At 36.6% G+C, this 13,631-nt stretch overlaps 1 protein-coding gene across 5 annotated transcripts in view; it reads left to right on the forward strand.

Annotated features, from left to right (window-relative positions):
• Positions 1–11,567, forward strand: part of LOC131159604 (probable LRR receptor-like serine/threonine-protein kinase At5g10290) — a 54,407-nt gene extending 42,840 nt beyond the window's left edge. For all 5 annotated transcript variants that reach the window (XM_058114636.1, XM_058114637.1, XM_058114635.1 and 2 more), the window contains 2 exons: positions 9,738–10,132; positions 11,006–11,567. In XM_058114636.1, the coding sequence (XP_057970619.1) occupies positions 9,738–10,132; positions 11,006–11,320 (710 nt within the window). In that variant the 3' untranslated portion in view covers positions 11,321–11,567. The remainder of the gene's footprint in view (positions 1–9,737; positions 10,133–11,005) is intronic.
• Positions 11,568–13,631: the final 2,064 nt, after the last annotated feature.

Below are 13,631 nucleotides of genomic sequence, written 5' to 3' on the forward strand. Positions count from 1 at the left end.
TTAAATGATCTATATTTAGCTTCACTAACGGCCCTTTTTGCATCTTTTCTTGCCTCATATTTTTCAAAGTTATCTCTATTTCTACATTTTTGCCACGTTTTATACCAAATTCTTTTTGTCTTTATGATTTTTTGTACGTCTTTATCCCACCACCAACTTTCTTTGCTATTCGAGAATCTTCCCTTTGATTCACCTAAAATCTCTTTTGCTATCTTTTTAATAGAACTAGCTAATCTATTCCAAAGAGTATTTGTATCTATTCCATCCTTTAAGGTCCAATCCCCATCTTTGATAATTTTATCTTTAAATTTTATTATATTTTCTCCTTTTAGGTTTCATCATCTAGTTCTCCTACACTGGTTTATTTTATTCTTTTTCATCCATTTTTAATACACATATCTAACACTAAGACTCTATGTTATGTGGTTAGGCTTTCACCTGGAATAACTTTACAATTCTTGCATGATAAACGATCTACCCTCCTAGTTAAAAAAAAATCTATTTGACTTCTATGTTGTCCACTTTTAAAGCTTATTAAGTATTCTTCTCTCTTCTTAAAGTAAGTATTCATTATACTAAAATCATATGACATAGCAAAGTCTAAGATCATCTCCCCTGACTCATTTTTGTCTCCATATCCATATCCTCTATGTATCCTCTCATAATTTTTATTTTCTCTTCCAATGTGTCCATTCAGATCTCCTCCAATAAATATTTTTTTAGTCCCTGGTATGCCTTGTATAATACTATCCATATCTTCCCAAAATTGTCTCTTAAGATTTTTTGCTAAGCCAACTTGAGGAGCATAAGCACTAATGATATTTATTATCTTTTGTCTTAATACCATCTTGATTTTTATAATTCTATCCCTTACTCTAATTACATCCACAACGCTATCTTTTAAGTTTTTGTCTCTAATAATGCCTACTCCATTCTTATGTTTTTCTTTTCTAGTATACCAAAGTTTAAATCCTGATTTATCGATTTCTCTAGCTTTCTCCCCCACCGACTTAGTTTCTTGAAGTCAAATTTTATTAATTCTTCTTCTAATCATTGTATCCACAATTTTCATGCTTTTGCCCGTAAATGTCCCTATATTCCACGTTGCCAATCTAATCCTTGTTTCAATTGTTATGTCCAACAAAATTTTTATTGTGAAGTAAATTTTGAAAGTATAACAATTAAGGAAAATAATTACAATAAATTTTATTTTTATTATAGTATTTTTAATTTGTATTATTTTGAAACTTTATTATTTTAATTATATTTTAATAATATTATTTGATTTAAAGGAGAAAATGAGCATTTTAAAATTAAGTTTTTTAATTTTTAAGTTCTATAAAATATTAACCAAGTAGGTTGCTAGTTTTTGTTTCTAATTTTTGATTTTTGTTTTTATAATTTTTGACAGTGATACAAAATAACTCCTCAACTTCTGTGGTTTTTTATTAGACCATAAGAAGAAGAAGGAGAAGAGGGGGAAAAAAGGAAGTGGAAGAAAAGAAGAAAAAAAAGAAAGATTTTTGTTGAAGGAAGAGCTTTTTGTTAGTCACAAAGAAAAGAAGAGGAAAAAGAAAGCTGTATGCTCTTTGCTTTGGGAAAAAAAGATGGGTCTTTGGCTTGTCGATAATAAGAGAAAAAGAAGAGGGAGAAAGTAAAAAAAAAAACTATAAAGATAAAGCATAACGACTATAAGCCTGCAATTTTAAGCTTTCAGCTTGACTCTGCAACTTTGTATCTATTGAAGCTCTTAGCTGATTTCAAAGCTCTGATCAAGCCTCTAGTGTTGGGAGAAGGAACAATCCAAGCCTATTGATAGACAACCTAGGATCTGCCTATCAAGAACTATAAGCTCACAAAGAGCTTTCAATTTTGAAGGAAGAGAGCTTTCAAGAGATGCTTAGCTGCTCTGTTGACTTGGATTGAACAAATCCTAGAGCACACTCATTTTTTTGCCCTAATTTTGATGCATTTGAGCTAACTAGACAAAATTTTTTGTCCATTGTAAAATGTTTGGGCCAATAAAAATATATATTGGGCCTTTTTCCTTAAAATCCTAAATTGAAAAAAATCCATATTCATTGCACATGTAGGACTGCAAGTAAGATTGTGATCCTAAGATCCTAATGACCTGCTTAAGATTTGAATCGATTAGGCAAATGTGGATTGTAGGATTGCACGATCCAGATTGGGATTTTGATAACCATGCTAGGGCTGACTCTAGGGTTCCTATCCTCACAAGTTCAGTGTTGAGATTTAGAGTTCTTTCTCAAATTTATTTCAAATGTTCAAGTGACACTATTCTTCGATGGGAACATTGACCGAAGCATATCCTATTAGTTATATGGAGAAGATTAAGTGCACCAAAGTACTTGAAGCCTTGTACCTAACTTCTCGCCTTAATATTTGCTAGGACCGGGTCCATGGGGTTGTATGGGTGTGACTTGTTAGCTCGTTGGAGCACTTCCACTCTTGTGATTGCATGGGATTAGTTACATTTACCTTGGAGGGTGTCTTTATGTTGCTAAGGCTGTATTGCTTTGGAAATTGGTGTATCGGAGAGATAATTTTATAATGTCAAGAGATGACCTTTTCCATCCTAAAAAGATGAATAAAGGAATCCAAGGAGAAGTATCATACTACCTCCAAGACATCAATATTTTTGCATTGGAAAAGCTGTTTTTTCAAGTGATATGTCAAGGATTAGGGTTTATGGTTTGATGGTCTAAGCTTTGGGAGGGAGCATGATTTTGGGGCATTCTTGACTTGTTATCTTTTCTTTATGTATTCTCAGGTTTGTTGGATGGGAAAGTGGGTGCATGAGTACTTTCCTTTGTTATTTGGATTTCACATGATCACCAGTTTGCACTTGGCCTAGTATAATTAGGGTCCTTATATTGCAAGAAAGATTTGTATGATTAGTGTTGATGTGTCTACAAGACTGCGTGCCACCCATGTAGATTGTTGTTTCCTCCCGATGTTTTCTTGAGAGAGACTTTGGGAGTATGCTTGCTGCATATTCAATGCTGCCTCAAGGAATTCAGGAGGCACATATGGGTAAATCTCAGTCATAAGAACTAAGAAGGCATTTTCGCAAGTTTGGGCGTGAATTATTTTCTAGAGGCAGGATTAGGAGGAAGGATTCACCTTTCATCCCTATGCTAGGGAGAATCTTGGCTTTTAGTGGGGTTTGCATTTTCATATGCTTCGGTTTGACACTTAACCTTTCTCTTACTAGGAGCCCTAAGAGATGAAGAGTTGTTTTCTTTCTTGGTTCTTTTTTGGATCATTATTCATTATTTTCGAGTCCCCTTTTGCTAGTAGCTTGGTTTGATGTGGGGGGGGGGGGGGGGGGGGGGGTTGCTTTAGGATAATGCCTTGGTCGAGGACAATGAGTCCTGTTAAGAAAATGCAACATTGAAGGAAGTCCGTTGCTTGAGATATGTGCTAGATATATGAGGTTGTTTGTGTTAGTATAATGCCATCATTGAGTTGACATCCGTGAATTGGTAGATCCTTGGTTTGTAGTGACAGTGAGACAATTTACTAGTGGCAATTAGTGGTGTCTGAAGGGACATGTCATGAACATAGAGCTTCTTGCTCTACCTCAACCAGTCTAAGGGAGAGAATTCTGATTGCCTTGTAGGCTGCAAGGGGTGTAACTAATTTGGGTCCCTTCTTTTGACCCAATGAACCAAGATGTCCAGCTATCTTAGAAAGGCTAAGCATATAACCTTTTGTTACCTGCCTTGGGATTCTTGTCAACATTCAATTTCATTGGGTGTAAATTGTGGACCTTGAAGATAAAAACACAAAAAATAAATATAAGCCCTATTGGATCATGGCACTTGCCAGATTATCTCTTCAATGGCCCTTGTAAACATCATATTTGACACATACTTGCCATTTGTTTATAAGAAATCCATGCTTAAGATTCTATGGATTTTTATTTTACAAGTTTGTGGGTTAAAAGTAAATGGTTTTTGATGGCACTTGCCCTTTCTCTTTCAAAAAGAATTCCACTCTCTATCACGAATCTCCCTTTGGTTTTGAATGTAGCAGGAGATGTCAAAGCTCACGTTTCAGATCGAAGGGAAGAACTTCGACTTGAGACTGGATAAGGTGGGAGATATTTAGTTTATGCTCGTGTTTGAGGAAAACCGTTCTTGGACTAGATGGATTAATTTTCAAAAGAAGCAGTTCTTTGGTTTGCCAATGGTCTTCCAAATTTTGTTCGGTTGGTCAGGGGTTCTCGAAATGTCTATGTGGGAAATATGCTGTATTGGATGTTGATTAAGTGGACTTGGTGGGGAAGTTTTTGGAGTTAGGGTTGGGATGGAATGGTAAGATTTTTTCTGTGGTTAGGGCTGCAAACAATCCAAGTCTCTTACGAGTGGCTTGAGAGCTTGGCTTGGTAAGGGCTCATTTATTATCTAAATAAGCAAGTCCCTAGCCTGATTTTTAGGCTTGGTTTATAAATGAGCTGAGCGTGAGCACAGCCGGGCTCAGCTCATTTCGACTTGTGAGTGGCCTGATAACTGGCTTGAATGGACTAATTTATTAGGCTCGTTAAGGAGTTTGTTAATGAGCTTGTTAATAGGCTTGTTAAGTTGATCAAATCTCGAGAGTTCAATACTGGTCTAACCACCCAATGAGAAAGACAAAAATTTGACCCAAACAAAATAGGTGGATGAAATAGTTATTATTAGGTCGTTTATAAAATTTTAGCTCAATCTTGAACTCAAACTCGCAAATGAGCCAAGCCTAAGCTCAAGCTGGAGCCCAAGCTCGAGCCTGAGCCAATATTTTTAATCTCAAGCTGAGATTGAGCCCAACTTTTTGAGCTCGAATTGAGCTGAGCTTGAGCCCGAGTTGAGTCCTACTCTGTGGAGCCAAGCTCGAGCATGCTAAAGCCTGATTTAGCTCGGCTTGTTTGCAACCCTATCTATGGTTATTCCGAGTGGCACAAAAGAGGTTAATTGGTGCAACTTTGCGAGTGAGTTTTGCAAACTAGTTGAAGAGCTTCGTGTTCAATCTTGAGATGCAGGTGTTGTGAGCCACTGAGCACTTTTGTGCAGATCGTTAAGTCAAGCGATTTTGAAAGAGAAGATAGGTGAAGTAGAAGGTTGCGAAAGCAAGTTTCAACAAGGGAAGTAGGTTGTTGTGGATGGGTTAGATGAGATGTGCGTTTGATGTGGACCTGAGTTCAAGTTGAAGGTTGCTGATGAGCTAATGCCAGAAGATCTCCTTTTAAAGATGGACGTTTGTATTGCTCTAGAAGTTGGGCTTGCTGAAACTACGAAGGCAGCTTGGGCTTAGGAGGAGGGTGCAACTCTAGTTGAGGTGATTAGGGCTATGGTAGGGGAAGATAAGGATAAAAAGTCTAGGTTGGACTGAGTAGTTATTGTATTGGACTTGGGAAAGTTAATTGAAAAAAAAGAGGATCCTCATTTATTTATAAAATGGGATTATTAATCAAATAGGCCCATTTTATTTAGGGCCCAATTTTGAATACCCATCATAAGGAAAGGGTGATTGGGCCAATCATAATGGCCAGGCCCAACACTTAAGCCCCACTAGGCAAGTGGAGAATATAGGGGAAGAAGGATCTTCACCCATCTATAAACGAGGGTCAAAATCTCTTTCCAGCTTCTCAAGACTTATGTGGAACATTTTATATCATGGATTGCTTACTGGATGTTGGTAGCTTGGTTTCAGAAAAGTCTTTTGATGATAAATAATCAAAATTGTCAAAGTAGGTGAAGATTTTGGTTTTGTAGAGGGCAAGAGGATGCCATAGGAAAGGTTTATAAAGGTGATGATGTTTTGGGAAGGACATGAAGCCTCATACCTAATGGTAAAGGAATATAATGGTCCTATAGTTTATACTCGTAGGAAGATTGCACAAATGGGTGCCAAATGAAAAAAAATTGTCCAAAGAAAAGAGAGAGCACTCTATTGAGGTAGTTCCAAAGATTTTAAAGAGGAATTTAAAAGGATAATTAAGTATTGTGGAAGACATATATGCTAAGAAGATGGACAATTCTTGTGACTGGGTTAGCCAAGGAAAGGAGGTAAAAAAAATGGGGGTAGTTATTAGATAATGCAAGTGATGGTCTTAGTGACTTTGATTGCAGTCTTAGTCAGTTTGACTAGGGTGGGGGTTTGCTGTTGGATGAAATTATGGAACAATATGGATATGATTCTAACTCTAGTGGAAATATCATATGTACACCCCATTCCCTTTGGAAGGATTGGAGGGGGTTTCTATATTTGATAATGATAGGTTGGTTAATGATCTACAACGTAAGGATAAAATTTTACCAACATCAGTGGAGGAAATTTCAAGTAGGATTTATAAGTTCAAGATCTTATGGATAAAATGGATCTAAAGTTTTGTGATCCTGGAGGGAATTAAGTGCATTTTGAAGAGGGTTAGCTAATTTGAAGTGTTCAGTGAGTTATGAAGGAGAGGGGTTCCTTGGTTAATTGTTAGTTTCTTGTTTTAATTTTTAATTTTTTAATTTAATTTAATTTATTTAAATGGGATGGACTTCTTGCCCTCATTCATTATAATTTATCTTTCTCTATTTAATATAATTTTTTTATTATAAAAAAAATAAAATAAGAGAAAAAAATGAAAATCACAACAAAAACAAGCCCAAGGCCCATGATATTTTGTTTTCGGTTGTCTAAGTTCAATCTTGACCTTCCCTAAGATATTTGATTGGTAAAATGATGATTGGTGAAGCATTATTATACTTGACCATCCAATTGGTAGGAATTAGTAAGATTCTTTATTGGCATGGAAGTGGGGGAATAATTGGTATACCACTTGTTTCTATATTGTAGAAGCTGTTGATTTTCTAGTTGAGTGAGTTTTGCCTCAGGAATTCGGTGTTTAAGAACATCTTGCTACTTGGAAAATGGTTATGGAGGCTCTTCTTGGAGGTTGATTCCTCATGGCACATGGTTATTAAAAGCATGGTTTAGCATTAGGATAGTTGGGATACTAGAGATGGTGGCAATGTTTCTCAAGCCCTTGGAAGTTTATTTCTCAGGTTGCTTATTTCTTTAATCCTCCTACACATTTTTGAGTTGAAAATGGGAATCTTGTTTGGTTTTGGGAGGATGTGTGGGTGGGTTGGATTCTTTGGTCCCCTTATCTTTTTAGTCCATCTTCCATTCATAGTGCTCCAATTAATGCGTTTAATTATTTTGGGGGGTGCTCTTTCTCTTGGAATTTTCATTTTTAAAAGAAATCTCAATGGGAGAGCGGTTGATGATATGGCCATTTTGTTTGGAGTGCTAGAGACTTTTGTTCCTCAAATGTGGTTTGGTTTGAGGATTTGGAACAGGGATTCTTCTAGTTCTTTTTCCATGAAATATTTTCTCTCAGTTGTAGAAAATACAGATCCCTTGCTTGCTTTCCCTTGAACCATTTTATTTGGAAGGCTAAAGTTCCTCTCAAGATTAGGGCTTTTATGTGGACTATGGCTCTTAATAGGCTTAATACAATGATTTTCTGCAGGTGAGGAGGCCTTACAAGACTATCAGTCCAGATATTTGTGATATGTGTATTGAGGTGAGTGGGACTAGTAACCACTTGTTTCTCATTGTCAGATTGCTAAGCAGTGTTGGGCTTATCTATTCTCAGTTTTTGAGGAGATCTTAGTATTTGCACGGCCTCTTGATGCATTCTTGTTGGTGCGATATTAAGGCTTTGGGAGGAGTAAAAAGAGGAATAAGGTTATGGAGATTGCGGTTTTTGCCCTTTTTTTGGACCATGTGGCTTGAAAGTTATGCAGGGATTTTTAATGGCAAAACAAATCCCTGATATCTCCTTTGTGATAGACTTATTTTCCTGGCTTCTTTTTGTGCTCATTTTTTGGGTTTCTTTTAGCGAATCTTGTTGTTAGATCTTCAGCGAGATTGGAAGGGGGCTCTTGTGTAATTGTTTTTGCTTTTCTGCTTTTGTTTTGTATTTAGGAGGATATCTTACCCTTCACTCTTTGTCATTTCTCTTTTTCCATTTATGAATTTTCTTTTTCTACCAAATAAAAAAAACATTTGTTTTTCCTTTATTTCAACATCATTGTGAAATGGAGATTGGCTATTTAATCGCTCTTAAGCTCCATTTGTAACTTGGAAATGGAAGAAGGAAAAGAAAATATAAAGGATTTTGCTTTTTCTTATTTAGTTATATAGGAAAATGAGAAAGAGCATAAAATATATTGTAAACCAACCAACAAAAAAATATTAAATGCCATTTACCTTTAATTTTTATTCATTTTCAATCATATCTAAATAAATTCTAATTACTTCTGGTATTTGAGATAGAGAGAAAATATAATGCAAATTAGTTTCTTTCTTGTTTTCTTTTCCTTTTCTTTTCTCTCACAAAATCCTTTATCCGGACAGAGCTCAAGTGTTATGCCCATGACTATTTGAAATTTGTTCACATTTAATGACAGTGACGGTCTCACCCAAAAGCATCTGAAAAAGCTGCTATATATGGAGTATGCCTCTGAAAATGGTATAATGAACCAGCAACTGTTAATGGAGGTAAAGGAGCACTATGACTTTATTCTGATCATATGAAAACAACTGTTCAATGCCAACTTGAGAAGTAAATCAATTGAAATAAAATAAAATAAAATATTTCATCATTGAATTTCTAATAACACATCTTATTGCAAATTTGATGCCACAAAAAAGGAGTTAGGTGCTTTTACATCACCTCTAGAGGCTTACAGGAAAATGAATACAGTAAAAAAAAAAATCAAGTTTTGGATTCCAATTGCACCTTCCCCTTAGATAGCAGGATGGAGATGAGCTGTTTGTGGTTGACATGCTTGCTATTGTCTACTCTGGTCTTAAATGTTTGATATGGAGACAGGAAGCATTCATAATTGAATTGCTGAGGCAGTGAGTTGCAATAATAGCTCAGGTCAATTCCGAGGGTTTGAAGACTAATTGAGGTGAAAATTGGGAAGAAATGAGTGTATTAATACAAAGAACTGCCTCAGTACCTCTCTCAAACCTTGATTATATTCAATTAAATATATTTTTTTTCTTGACAATGTACCCTTGATTACGTACATGGAGACAAGGCTCTACCTGCATAAGAGCCTTTGTATATGTGGACGAATATATAAAAAAGGTTGGGGGGGGGGGGGGGGGGGAGCCTAATGGAAGAGCTGCCATCTATGCGGGGTCTGGGGAAGAGGCGGATTATGATGGGTCTATAGTACACAGCTTATCCTGCATTTGCGCAAGAGGCAGTTTCCACACCTTGAACCCGTGACCTCCAGGTAACTTATAAAATAAAATATGGTGAGGACATGCATTTCGTCTGGACAACTGTTGGCTTGTGAGAATTTGATATGACATCTGGTAGCTGCAACTGGAATTATTGTCATTTTTATACTGACATTGACAGGAAATTCTCAAGGTTTCACATTATCGTTCTTGCCATCTGGATCATCGTGATCATTATCCATTACTATTCCAACTATTTCTAGCATCCTAAAAAGTGAAAATTATTGTTGGACAATAAATCATGCAATTTCTTGTCATGGATTATATGCACCTCTTTTAAAGTGATGATTTGAATTTATCAGTAGGTAACTTCTACCTACACTGGACCACTCAGTTGTATTTGTTATCTAGTGTATTGCTTTTGATTTATAGTGCCCTTTCTGATTATATTTGATTAATTTTGAATGCTAATACAGAGGTTAAACCTGGGGAACCTGTTCTGGATTGGGTTACAAGAAAACGAGTGGCCTTGGGTACGGCACGTGGACTGGAATACCTTCATGAACATTGCAATCCCAAGATTATCCATCGGGATGTTAAGGCTGCTAATGTGTTATTGGATGAAGATTTTGAGGCAGTTGTTGGTGACTTTGGCTTGGCAAAGTTAGTAGATGTGAGGAAGACTAATGTGACAACCCAAGTTCGTGGGACAATGGGACACATAGCACCTGAATACTTGTCCACTGGGAAGTCATCAGAAAGGACAGATGTTTTTGGTTATGGGATAATGCTTTTAGAGCTTGTAACTGGTCAAAGGGCGATTGATTTCTCACGCTTGGAAGAAGAAGATGATGTCTTACTGCTTGATCATGTAAGATAACCTTGAATGTGTTATAATATCTTGGTTGTCTATATGCTTCTCTTTCTCTCTCTCATGGTCACCTCAGATGTATACTGATACACCTACAATGCCACATACATTGCATATATGCACATGCATTTGCAGCACAATTGCAGTTAAATTTTTAGCTAGTGGGATATGACTCTTGTAACACGGGGTGCTTTGTGGGGGTGATTCATGGACCTATGAATTATATCTAATATCTGTGGCTGGGGCAGATGTACACTTCTTTTATGTCTCTGCATATGCATAGATCTGACTCTGTTTTCCAAAAAAGGCCAACATCATGCTTCTGTTTTAGACATTTGCTGCCAGATATCTATGAAGGTGTCTTTGTCATTGCTATTTTACTTCTATTTTTCAAAATTAATACAGGTAACAATGTTTTTGCACTTATCCAGAAAGGTAAAATATTTTGACAATAGCAAATAAATTCTTCCTAGTTCTTTTTAAGAATTTGACTTTGCGAGAAAGAGATGAATTCATTACACTTTCATTTTCTTCAAATATGATTGTGAGTTGCATTGTATGGTAATGCAAGATCCTAGTTTAATCACGCAATGGAGTAGCAGACATGTTGCCACAAAAAAGTACTAGTCCATTTAGCTTGCGCCCCTTAAGCCAATGCTCAGAGTTTTGATTTCATCTTAGAAACTGGTGTTGCATTTTATATCATGAAACTGTTAGGCAAATGCTTTGGAAATCAAAATTGTAACTTGCTATTCTTGTGGTTAGTCCCCATATGCCTTGATGGTCTTGCAATTATATCTAGTCCATTTAGTATTAGGCATTGTTTTTGAGTTTTTGCCTATTGTGTAACTTAATTCTGTTTCTTATGTGAAGGTTAAGAAGCTGGAAAGGGAGAAAAGACTAGATGCTATTGTGGATCGCAACTTAAATAAAAATTATGATATCCTGGATGTTGAAATGATCATTAAAGTTGCGCTGCTCTGTACGCAAGGATCGCCAGAGGATCGACCAGCAATGTCAGAAGTGGTACGGATGCTAGAGGGAGAGGGACTAAATGAGCGGTGGGAAGAATGGCAGCATGTTGAAGTTACACGTAGGCAAGAGGACGAGAGGTTACAGAGAAGATTCGACTGGGGAGAAGATTCGATTTATAATCAGGATGCTATCGAATTGTCTGGTGGAAGATGAGGTGTTGAACAAATCCAAACCCCTTCCCCCTGCACTGAGAGCATGTGTTTCCATTTTTTCATAGGTTAGCTTGATGATGCCTTTGGTGGAGCATATTTGTTTTCCCAGCTCCTACTCCTTTCCTCTTGTTATCTCCTTGTTTTTATTTTTTTTTTGTGTGCACATGTTTATTAAGAGACATGAGATGATGTATTTTGTATGACAAAGCTTTTCAATTTTGATATTGAGATATCTAATGATTGCTGCAGTATGGATTTCTTAGAGTTTTGTTTATGCAAAAAGGAGGAAATAAAAGCAAGAAAAATTGGTGTTCTATTTTCTTGTCATCTAAGGAGATAAATTATGCAATGCACACTTGCCCATACATAGTATGTATGCTTGCTACATGGTATATTCAGTGCGTACTGGTGGGTATTCCAGAAGGCACATGGTTCACGCTGGCATGGCTAACAAGTCCGCTTGCTTCTTTGGATTATGGGTTTCCTTGAGTGGTCATCAACATACAAAGGAACCCAGTCAGGGATTTTTTCAGCGGGTATGTCATTTGACTCCTGTTCTTGTACTGATGTTACCCAAATGAGCATTGTCTACGTTCCAAATCTCTGTTTCGATTAGTTGCATTGCGTTTCCTGGTTTAGTGAAAATTATTTCATAGTATTCTGATCAACTCTATTTTCACAACATCCAGCAGGAATAAAGGAAAAATTGCAAAATTCCAAGGCATGCCAATCTGCTCCATGCGGTCATATTTCCTGCTTGTCGCGATACATTCACCCAGGCATATAGAAAGAACTATGCATTCCTTTAAGCCCTCCAAATCATCAGCAATGCTGAAGCATGAAGATATTCCCCGAAGCAATGTTCTCTTGGGGAACCATAAGGTGTGTCTGGGTTCATACGAGAATCACACTCTTAAGAAGTGCTATGGAGCTTGTTGAGTTTGGCTAGCCAACAGAATAATTTAACTCTGGCAATGGTCTGAATAAGACCAAGTTCTCCAGTTGTTTTCATCAAATATTGGGTGGTTGTTTCCAGTAACCAGGCCAAATCAGTGGATAATTGACTGTTGCCTGTAAACTCTTCAAATCTCTTGTGCTATCTTTGCTGACGGGAAGATAGATTATTCTGTTCACCTTGGGGAATATGAGGTATTCTTTCAACAAATTTTATTTTTATTTTTATTTTTATTTATTTATTCATTTTTTATATTCCATCTTCCTTGAAGCAGAAAGTCTTGAGACTTTGTTCACTGTATTCTCTGCAATTTCCATTGTGGGTGTGTGAAGTTAGATGGGGCATGGGCTATCTAATGGTCAATGTCCATTAATCTACGCCACGAAAGTTCTGTGGACCGAACAATATTCATATGTTCCATCCTTTTTATACCCCTTGGTTTTTGGGAGAGCAAATTTTATCCCAATTAATCTGTGTTTTTTTTTTTCTTTTTTTTTTGTTTTTTACTTTCTGCATCCCCATAGGAAATTGCTATTGAGGGGACACATTGTTATGTGCATTTTATACAATGTTATTGTGTCGGAGGCTGCTTGCGTGAGTCTTTCTACCACTGAGGGGGAGTTGTGAGTCATCATTTGTCATTTAAAATTTTGACCTTTTTTTTTTTTTTTTCCCAGTTCTAAAATTTTTGACATTTGCATGAAAAATTTGGAAAATATTTTTTTTCGATGTTTTATAGAAAAAGAGAAAAGAAGTTAGTTTCTCATAGCATGCTAGCAAATATGATCTAACCTAAGCTGTATCTTAATTTCAATAAATTATTTGTTAATTTTCTGGCTGATTTTGTCGTCTTCACTGTTTCTATCAGATATGGCAAAAGTCTAGTTTAGCTGTCTGACAAGCTCGGGTCTAATTGTCGTTGCTCTAATTCCAAATTGTAAGCCAGTGATTCTGAGCTAAATGGCTTGGAGTTTGGAGGCTTTGTAATCTTTAGGTTTTGATCCTGTTGCATTATTTGTTGGAGATTCTTCCAGCCTGAGTCCTCTTTGAGCATGAAGAGTAATTCTCCAGTGATTGTTTGATGATATGGATCGAAGTCTGTTTCTAACCATACACAACTTTCAAATACTGCTTTTGTGCTCTTGAATTTCGGCCCTGCTAAGAAAGAGGATAATAGTTGGCCCCACTGAGATGATAATAGCTTGGACTGTTGGAGTTTGTTCAAATCTTTGAATCCAAGGAGGCTAGTTTACAATATTTTAAACCACTTAAGGAGGCAAGGTTTTGGTTCAACTACCCGAAGACTTTCCTTATCATGGCACTGCAAAAAGTGAAGGATTGTTGATAAAATGTAGGG

The sequence above is a fragment of the Malania oleifera genome, chromosome 7 (genome assembly GCF_029873635.1).
Source record: "Malania oleifera isolate guangnan ecotype guangnan chromosome 7, ASM2987363v1, whole genome shotgun sequence".
NCBI classification, from domain to species: Eukaryota; Viridiplantae; Streptophyta; class Magnoliopsida; order Santalales; family Ximeniaceae; genus Malania; species Malania oleifera.